This window comes from Strongylocentrotus purpuratus, unplaced genomic scaffold (genome assembly GCF_000002235.5).
Source record: "Strongylocentrotus purpuratus isolate Spur 01 unplaced genomic scaffold, Spur_5.0 spur5_scaffold_11, whole genome shotgun sequence".
NCBI lineage: Eukaryota > Metazoa > Echinodermata > Echinoidea > Camarodonta > Strongylocentrotidae > Strongylocentrotus > Strongylocentrotus purpuratus.
In genome coordinates this window covers 30,946,861-30,957,779 of record NW_022145596.1, presented here as the reverse complement: position 1 = coordinate 30,957,779, position 10,919 = coordinate 30,946,861, and the positions used below count along the sequence as shown (strand labels likewise).

Genomic DNA, 10,919 nt, shown 5'->3' with positions numbered 1-10,919 from the left:
GAGAAAAGAATAGAAATGCTCTAGATTTTGTAAAGCGAGCGAACAACACACCTACCGAAATGTCAATCATTCTGTAATCTCATTCGCCCGTGTGCTCTCCGGCAAAATAGAAACCACACCCACCACATCCAACCCGAGGCTCCGATTGGCTAAGATAGCTTTACAGCAACACGAGTCATACACACAACGTTCAATGCATGCATACACCAGGGAGGTGAGCCCTGCATACACCTTGCATGCAGGTTTCATGTATAGGAAATTATGAGCATTGTCATTGCATTGCCGACACACACAGTTACTAGCAGACAACATTTTGTAGCATGCACTTGCTAGAGCCTAACCGTTCCTTCACCGCACATCCAATACAGATTTGAATGGAATTTACAGGATATTTTATACAGGATATCATCAACGCATGTTCCCTGAGTCTTAGATTGGATCTATAATAAAGGAGTACATAGTTTTACTTTCCCATCTGTGTTTGAATTGTAAGTATTATTCCATTTTTGACTGCATTTGAAATATTCCTAACGTTTTGAATATCATTTCATATTTCTACTGATAAGTGATAGAAATGGAGATGCGGGTACATTATTGCAGAAAGTGGTGTGTGTGGGTACGGTATGCTCGCATTGGTAATTCGAATCGCCAGATTACTGGCAGTCAATGCATGGCCTGGCTCGAGAGCTCCCGGCTGAGCTTGGGTGGATGGCCTGGCCAGGAGAAATAAACATTGATTGTTGGTTGGCCTAACTTGTCTTGACATCTTATTCTCTCTCTGTTCTTTTCTCACTCTCTTTACCCCTCGCAATGTCTTCTTTTGTTTTTCCTCTATGTGTTATTTCTCCTCTTTGTGCCCTCTTTCTTATTTTTCACCTTTTCATACATGTAATATCATTCAAAATATTTTCCAATAGATCTAGGGCCTAATTCTACTAGCAAGGAATTATTTCTCTTCATTATCATGATCCTAGATATTGGGCACTCATATCTGCTAACCATTCCTATTTTGGAGGAATGATTCCTAATTTCTGCTTTCAAACTAGTGGTATACATGTACAAAGTAATAAATCCTATTCCCTACATTTTCACATTTTCTGAAAACATATGTTTGAAAGAATGTTAAAAATAGACTTTCAATTTGAAATGTTGGCAGATATGGGCACTTATCATTTTTCATATCACCAACACCATCCAGTAATTTAAAAAATAATTCGTAATCATATTATTGATTTTGCTGTTCAATTTTGTGTTCTGTCTCTTGATTACTGTATGTACATTTTCTACACTTAGTTAGAGGCTAGAGCGTAGAGCTCTAAAAGCAATTAAAAAGCAATTAATCAAGTTAATTGCCTTTTCAACCAATTTTGTGTTTGATATGATGAGAGAGCATTATGAAGGCAGGGGGGGGGGGGGGCTTCAATGGAGGTACGTGTGGGAAAGCTGCATAATAATAATAATACAACAACTACCTTGGCTTGTAATATAGCCAATATATATATATATATATATACATGTAATGTATATATTTTTTTCTTTATTTGGACAAGTCATCGCCCTCCGCCTGCCGGATGGAGGGTTTTTAGGCCGTTTTGTTTTGGTTTTTCACATGGCTTGTTACTTGTAATATAGCGCATTTCATCTTCAGAGAAAAACATCAATGCGCTAATTGTGCTTTAAATTGCACGGGAAGGAGCGTTGGACATACTGTACATGTACATGTAGATTAGATCTTCCACAGCACTGTAGGCCTACCCCAGTACATAAATTATGTATATCTGCACAACTTCATAAGTATGAAGATACACAACAACATGGTGGCATGTACCTCAACAGAAGAAGAAGAGGGAGGGGGCAGGGCAGAGGAGGTGGGAATGAAGGGGCGGGCCGGTAAGGAAGATGTGAATAATACTAATAGGACAGCAGGGGAGAGGAGGGGGGGGGGGGACCAGAGGAGATGGGAAGGGTGGTGGTGAGGTGTGGGGGAGACTGACGTACCTCTAACCATCAAAGGCCTACATAATTGAGATACATGTGGTATTATATAGCTTGCCTGATGGAAATAAATGATTGCATGCTCCCTGTTCAGACTATAGTTCACAATTTGTGTGATATTTTTGCAAGATGTTGCTAACTTGCTATATACAGTATTGCTTGAAGTACTGTAGACACACCTAGTCACACCGAGGTCTATGGAATAACTGAATGTTCTTCCATCAATTGCGTAGGTGTAGTACATGTATGTATGCAGGTCAGAGTGTAAGTGTGTTGCAAGATAACATAATAGGCCTACAGTAGGCTACATGTATGTTCCAATCCTATATATGCTGCAACTATGCAAACACTTGATGCAACATGACTGTCAGTCTGTCACCATTATACTAGGCTTTTACACTTCAAAACTATGATACACATTGAAAGCTGTCAGTCCAAGAATGCTTCGAGTTTAACTTGATGTTCAATTATTCCATCATGGTATATAAGCTTTATGCACATTAATACATGATGCTGCAACATGTCTCTGAAAGTATTGAAATTCTACCTGAGTGAAAATACACAAGTTGATGATGCAAGTGGATGCAGCATGTGCTGCATCATGACTGCAACCTGATAGCATCCTGAAATGATTTATTTTACATTTATTTTACATTAATTTCTACTTCCTACATTGTATCTCATAAAATTCTTCCATTCCATTCCATTCTATACTTCAGTATACGGCAGTAGGATATAATGGTCTTCAATATGATTCTCATACAAGTCATTCAGTCGATGGCCGCTATTCCATTATTCCACCTTGGTTTACCTTACTTGATGCAAGTCGATTCAGAATATGCTGCATCATGACTGCAATCTGTAACCAGACTGAAAGGATTCATTTTACATTAATTTCTACTTTATTTTCTATTTCCTACATTGTATCTCATAAAATCTTTCATTCCATTCTATACTTCACTATACAGAGGTAGGCCTTCAATATGACTCTCATACATGTACAAGTCATTCAGTCGATGGACTGCTATTCCACTATTCCACCTTAGTTTACCTTACTTGATCAATGCAAGTCGATTCAGAATATGCTGCATCATGACTGCAACCTGATAGCATCCTGAAATGATTCATGTAACATTCCTTTCTCCTTTCTATCACATCCCATCTCCCATCCTATCCATCCTTCCTTCAGCGTGGCTGGCTGGGGAGCCTCGCTAGAACTAAGGGCTCTCTCTCTAGTCATTCAACTTAGGACTGCAGCCGTCGTCGGTGTGTTGTCCTCGTTGAATTATTCAGAGCAGGATGCTCTCTTCTTGACGACAGCCGTTACTCATGCCTAGCTCATTATCATCAAGGAATTGGGCATGAGACGTTCGACCACTACTGAGACTGCCTTTTCTTGAAAAAAAAGCAATGCAGATGTTCTCTAGCAGTTATGTAGAGTGTTTTGGCCAGTACAGAGATTGTGCCTTTTTCTTGAAAAAAAAAGCATTGCAGATGTTCTCGAGCAGTATAAATGTAGAGACATTTGGCCACTACTGAGGTGCCTATTTTGGAGACAAAAAGCATTGCAGATGTTTTATAGCAGTAAAGTAGCGTCGTCGTGTGAGTGATTTGGCCACTACTGAGGTGCCCTTTCTTGAAAACACATTGCAGATGTTCTCGAGCAGTAATTTAGAGGTGCACATTGCCGTTATCCATTCTTCTGTATACTTGCACATAACTAGTTGCTCAATATTATTGTTCAAATAAACAAAAAGGTACTTTATGCTACCAAATTTGTGACAGATTGAAAGATAATCTTGATAGTATATAACAAGTTAATGGGGTAGACCTATTCGTCTATGATTTAGAATGAAGGTACATGTATATTGTCTCTAGGCCTACATTTCATTATAATTGTTACAAATATTAATTTATGCATACATCTGTTATTTGAAGAAGGACTAAATTATTAGTGCTGGATGAATATTTGTATCTACTTACTTGAAGACTGAGTGAAAAGTTAAGTTATTTATTACAGACTTTAGAATATTAGAATTCCATTCACAATACTAATTGTCCCATTCCCTGATTTCGACTGGTATTGCACATGTGATCTGTAAATCTTCACCGCCCAAAAACAAGAAAGACAAGTTCTTTGGATAAAGAGTGTTATTGACTCATCCATTAATCTCCCAGAGAAGATTTACCTTTACTTGTACTGGTTGAGTTGATTCCAGGCTGATTGTAAGCCCATTGTAAGCACCTTAAAAGGTTAACAAGCTCAAAACAATAAGGGATGGTTTGGTACATGTAATTTCCATTTTGAGGATAACATAGGCACACTATGAAGTACACAATTCTAAAAAAGAAGTACTGGTACCAAATTCTGCGATCTGTAATGAGACATTTTGGATATCAGCCGTTTCAGCATTGGAAAAAAAATAGATGGGGGCAGAGCGGGTTCTTTAATTTTGCCTCTTAATCTCGTGAGAAACTGTAACTGTATGTAGTGATAAAGAGCTGCTATTGAATAATATGATTTTAGACAGTGAGTGAAATTTCTGTTCAGGACCAAAAGGCAATGTAATGTAGCAATTGCTAATAAAAGTTGAAATTTGTTACCCTCCTGCATGAAAGACCACTTTAACTTCTAAAGTCACACCTCCAGACCAACTCCACATGGACTTCAAAACCAAACGATTTTCAATCAATCGGGTAATACAATTTTAGTTCAGTCTGTTGTTGGTTTGGGACAGTTCAACTGTGGTATATGATATGAATTGATACTTTTTTGATATTTCACCTGAGCCAGTCTAGATCAAATACATGTACACGTACATGTATATGTACATGTAACGTGAGCAGTGGTTTCTTTGCCATGTACATGTATAACCTTTCTGTAATATTCCAGCTCACATGATGCAGCAATAGCAACGACCGCAACAAAGATAAATGTAGGGAGGATCCCGGATGAACATATTTAGTTGTGTGTCAATCAGATTTGTGATTAGGGGAGGAGGGGGCTTACCTTACCTGTTCAATGTACTCCTAAGGTGGTCAAAGAAACCAAACAATAAAAACTTCCTAGGTTTTTAAGGACTCGAGAACAAAGTCTTTCAAGAAGATCAGTGGATAATCCTTCTTATAGGTGAAGATAAAACAAGAGGGAGCAGAGGTTGGGAGGGTGCTGCGTAAGCTTGTGAAGAGGTCTAAGTCTTGAAAGCAAACAACTAGATGCTGCCATAGTGACTCATAGCCTACTCCACCCATGGGTCAGCTGCTCTAGGGGACCTTTCCTTGTTCTATTCTTCATTTTCACAATGATTTTTTAAAGTCTTACGGTCCTGCATTTTTGATGTTACTAGGAGTAGCTGCAAAAAATCTGATTTCTTTTAAATGAGGAAAAAGCCAACCCCTGATTTTAACAACAAAATCAATCTATTTTTCTCTACATGTAGGCCTACTCCTTTTCCAGTTGTGTTTGATACATGAATTTCATAAAATAAGTAAATACCTAACAGTGCCACAGAGAAGATTACCCATGCTTTGACTTTGGAAATGCTCTTTTGTTCAAATCAGAATACAAAAATTACTGAATGCTGCTTCTCGTATAGTGACCCTCTCCAACATACCCAGTCACATCACATTCTACGCCTTAAAAATCTAATATATTTTATTATTACTATTAATGCGCTTGTTAATGAGTTTCAAAAAAATAATATCACCATCTATTTTTCTCTATTTTTTCACTTCCAGGTACCAACTGGTTCCATGAATTCTTAAAGGTGAGATGGATATCTACTGGGATTGGAGCTCAGAGGTACAAACTAGATAAACTGATCAACAGAGAGGATTCTTGTAACTTGGATAATCTCAAAACTTTGGAGCTGACCTTGGATACATGACCACAATGACGTCTTGCATGCTCCAAGGAAAGCGGTTCTACTGCCGAGAGTGGGCCTTCCAGAAGCTTGTTCATGGCCTGGACAACAGGCAAGCTTCAAGAACATGTGGAACACTTATTATGGGAGGGCCAGGCAGTGGAAAGAGTGCCCTCTGCTCCGAGATTGTTTGGCCAAACAGTGCTGGGAAGCAGCGTAGTCTTACAAAGAGGATGCTGGCGTATCATTTCTGTGAGGCTCACAATCGAGAGTCCCTGTCTGTGTCAAAGTTCATTCTGGGCCTGGTTAACATGATCACACGCTCGACTCTCATCCATGGCTATGATGAAAAGCTGAGGGATCCAAGAGTGCAAGCTGTCCTGGAACCTGCTGCGTGTGAACGTAATCCAGATGAGGCATTTAAGAATGGAGTATTGGTGCCTCTTTGTTCTCTAAATCCACCTTCTCGCAACTGCTTCATTCTGGTGGATTCTGTGGATGAGGCTTATCCTGTATTGGAAGGAGACAGTCCTGCAGGAAGCAGAACCATTGCAGAGCTTCTTGCGAATCACCATGAGCTCTTTCCACCTTGGCTTTGTCTCCTATGCAGTGCACGTCGTCAGAGTAAGACTGTTACCCGCATGTTCACAGGTTTCCGCAAGCTCAGCCTGGATGACCTACGCAAGTCTCACGTAGTAAGGGATGTGCAGCAGTACATTCTGAGGAGGCTTGATCATGAGGAGGCAATTCGTACACAGCTGAGTAAGGATACTGCAGAAATGCTGAATCAACTGCATATCAAGAGTAATGGCTGCATCATGTATCTTGAGAAAGTCCTAGATGGAGTGGCAGATGGCTTCATTTCACTTCAAGACATCACTGAAATTCCAGGAACTCTAAATGGACTATACTTATGGCTGTGTCAGCGTCTATTCCAGAAAAAACATTTTACAAAAATAAGGCCAGTTCTTGGTGTGATGCTTGCTGCTCAGTGCCCTCTTACTGAGCTGGAACTGTATGCATGTGCAAAGACTCGCAACTTTGCCCTTACAAGAGAGGAGTTCCAGGACAGGCTAAAGATGATGTGCAAAATCCTGGTGAGAAGCAAGGATAACAGGATTCTTCTCTTTCACCATAGCTTTTCTGAATGGCTCCTAGATGTCAAGTATTGCACACAGAAGTACATGTGCAGTCTCACTGAAGGCCACACCATGCTTGCTCTCAGGTATACCTGTAGTGCACCAGATTTGACTCCTTCGCAGGTGCAGGACTTTGCAAGAAATTTGATCCAAGCAGGGCTTTCTCCACCTCTTGATAGTAGCTCTCTTGCACTGTGGCTTATCTGGGCTGGGACACCACTCTATGATTGCCTAGCCTCTCAGTCACCAAAGGATAAGCAAGTCACACAACTCTTAGTCAGTGCTGGTGCCAGAGTCGTAGATATAGACAGGAATTCTTTGATTCTCCAAGATGCTCTCGATAAGCAGGAATCCCTGCATTCACTCATCAATAGTGGTGCATCCATAAACCAAGTTGATAGTAATGGTCGCTCACTTCTTGCCAATGCTGCTTACAGCGGGAACCTGGAAGTTGTGCAGTCGTTGCTCATCTATGGTGCTGATGTAGGTGTGACTGATAGGACAGGCCAGACAGCACTTGGGTTGGCAGCACGACATGGACATGTGGAAGCTGTTGCTCTGTTGTTGAGCCACGATGCTGAGGTTGATCATGTGGATCATGATGGCTGGACACCTCTGCGCTCTGCAGCCTGGGCTGGTCATACAGATGTTGTTACAACACTTCTCAGCAAGGGTGCAGTAGTGGACTGTAGTGACCACAATGAAAAAAGAACTGCATTGAGAGCAGCTGCGTGGGGTGGTCATGCAGATATTGTGAAAACTCTTATTGATAATGGTGCAAACGTAAATCAAGCTGATCATGAAGGAAGGACTGCACTTATAGCTGCAGCATACATGGGACATAGTGCCATTGCGGAATACCTAGTTAACAATGGAGCAGAAATAAACCATGAAGACTTTGATGGTCGCACTGCATTATCTGTTGCTGCAATGTCCATTGCAGTTAACCAGGGTCACACTGATGTTGTTACGCTTCTCATTGAGAAAGGTGCTGCTGTGGATCATAGGGACCATGAAGGGATGTCTCCACTCCTGGTTGCTGCCTATGAGGGTCACCAAACTGTTGTTGAACTTCTGTTAGAAGGTGGAGCTGACGTTGACCATACTGACAACAATAACAGGACGGCATTGATCGTTGCTGCCTCTATGGGACATCCCTCGATAGTGAGGACACTCTTATATTGGGGTGCTGCTGTAGACACAATTGATGGAGAAGGAAGGACAGTCTTATCAATCGCTGCATCACAAGGTACTTGTGACATTGTTCGCATGCTACTAGAAAGGGGATTAGATGAGATGCACAAAGATAACCATGGCTGGACACCATTGCACATGTGTGCTTATGAGGGTCACCAAGATGTCTGCCTTGCCATTCTTGAGCAAGGGCCTCACGTCACTGTGGACATTGCTGATCGGGATGGCCGTACCCCCCTTGTACTTGCTGCTCAAGAGGGGCATATGGAAGGTGTAAAGGTGTTGCTCCTACATGGTGCCAATGTTTGTCATATCTCTCATGACGGTCGGACAGCTCTTCGTGCTGCTGCATCAGAGGGGCACCAGGATCTTGTGCACTTATTCCTGGAGCATGGTGCTGAAATCAATTACAGAGATGCTGAAGGACGATCAACCATGTACATGCTTGCCTTGGAGAATAAGCTCCCTATGGCTCAGTCCTTTCTGGCAAATGGTGCTGACACAGAGCTTTGTGACACAGAAGGGAGAACTGCTCTACATGTTGCATCATGGCAGGGTCACTCGGAGATGGTCTCTCTCATCCTTCAAAATAATGCAAATCCAAATGCAGTTGATAAGGAACGCAGGTCTGTACTGCAGTCAGCAGCCTGGCAAGGTCACGTCTCAGTGGCAAAGGTATTACTGGAAAGAGGAGCTGACATCAACCACACATGTAATCAAGGAGCCTCTGCACTTTGCATTGCTGCACAAGAGGGCCATGTTGATGTTGTCAAAGCCCTACTCCAGTATGGTGCTAATCCAAATCATGCTGATCAGCATGGGCGTACTCCAATGAAAGTAGCCTTGAAGGGTGGACACGAGGAAGTCAGCAAGTTATTGGAAGATTATGGTGTTCAGAACCCTCTGTCACCTCCTTCAAGCAGAGCATCGTCGAAGAGAAGTGGCAGCTCCTTGTCATCAAGCAACAGTGACAATAAGCCATCAGTGTTAACTAATGGTGCCTTACTCCAAGGTAGTTCTCCTTCCAACTCGCCTGACTCCACTTATGACAAGAGGAAATCTTGCACTTCAAATCCTTCAACAAAGTCATCATCAAATCTTACGAACTCTACCAACAACTCATGCCTACATCTAAGTGGAATGAGAGAAAACAGATCAACAGCAACGTCTTTCACAGAGCAGGTACAACAGCATATGGTATCACACAAGCGAGCACCTTCTCCTCGTACTTGCTCTCCAGACCCTGCCCTGATGAGAAATGGCACACCAACAAAAATTACACCTACAAGCTCTTTTCAGACGATACCTGAAAACATCACTACAGCTCACAGTTCAGAGCAGCTGCAAGGAACTCCAAAGCATGGTAGTAGGAGGCATCCGTCTGGAGCATCCAGTGCCGCTTCCCGTAGAGCACAGTCTCCTGCTCATGCATCCTCTCGCTCATCATCACCATCGATGCATCAACAGAGGGAACAGCTCTCAGCAACTCCTAGTGAGGCATCTTCACAACCATCTCCAAGGCACTCCCCTAGACGCCAGAGCTCCTCAAGTGCTCCAAGCTCCCCAACAAATTCAGATGAGCGGAAGCCACCGCCAACTCCTCAGAGGGTTCGCAAATCTTCAAATCCCCTACCCAATGGATCTTCACAACACATCATGGTACACAACGTCAAGTCTGCTTCACCATCTCCAACGAGACGTGCTGTACCTCGGACGAGCAGTCAGCAGAAGCCTCCCAAGATGGGAAATGGGCATTTTCAGAATCATCAAGATGTCCCATCTCCTTGGCATAAGCAGCAAAGTCACATGCACCTGATCCAACAGCACCAAGAATGTCAGCAATCTCTCTACAGGGCCAGCTCTCTAGGAAGCATCAATAGCCAGGAACTGAACACATCCTTTCAGAACCCTTCCAATGGTTCTCATCCTTACCCCCCTCAGGATTACTCCCCACGCCTATCCCGTAAGCAGATGAATGACAGCAATGGTTCCTGCCATTACTGTGGACAAAACCAACCATCTCCTACACATGGTGCTAAGCACTCATTCCAGCAATCTGTGATCATGCAGCAGAATGAAATGAAGATAACTTCATCCCATCATCGCTCAAACTCTCAACCTGTGAATCTGACACCTGATCAAATGAAGGCCTTTGCTCGCAAGGCCTCGCTACCAAATTCCTTCAATCAGATCAACATCCAGCGCTTGATGGGTGCCCAAAACAACCGTGTTCCAGGATCTCCTGAACCACGTGCCAGACGCAGTGGCATCTGCACTAACCCTAAGTTTCAGCGGAAGGCGAATACTGGTACTGGAATAAGCACTAGTCAAGGAATGCTGAACCAGTCAGGGATTATTACAAATGGAAATGGATTATCACCTCTTGAGATTAAGCAAGCAGCTAAGATTGGTTTTGAAGGGTCTTCCAGGAATGGGTACAAGAAGGAGACACCCCTATAATGGTGAGTCTAAACTTCTTGTTCATTATTTTATGTGGTTGAATTTGTGTAGACTTGCATATATATTGTCTATGTAGTGGAGAGAGTGTAAATTATACCATCTGAAATACACACATAAGATCACCCCCCCCCTTCCTGACCAGCTCCTGTCTACCTAAATCATGTTTCTTGGAGGCTCTTATCTTCTTTTTTTATGGGGGGGGGGGGGGGGGTAAAATTTAACCAAAAAAACTGTGGAAACTTCTAACATTCTATACATAAAGTAGCTG

At 42.4% G+C, this 10,919-nt stretch overlaps 1 protein-coding gene across 1 annotated transcript in view; it reads left to right on the top strand.

The window, feature by feature from the left end:
* The first annotated feature begins 270 nt into the window (after positions 1-270).
* LOC587030 (ankyrin repeat domain-containing protein 50) overlaps positions 271-10,919 on the top strand; it is a 41,454-nt gene continuing 30,805 nt past the window's right edge. The window contains exons 1-2 of the mRNA XM_030981152.1: positions 271-488; positions 5,734-10,653. Of these exons, the coding sequence (XP_030837012.1) occupies positions 5,879-10,651 (4,773 nt within the window). The 5' untranslated portion in view covers positions 271-488; positions 5,734-5,878 and the 3' untranslated portion in view covers positions 10,652-10,653. The remainder of the gene's footprint in view (positions 489-5,733; positions 10,654-10,919) is intronic.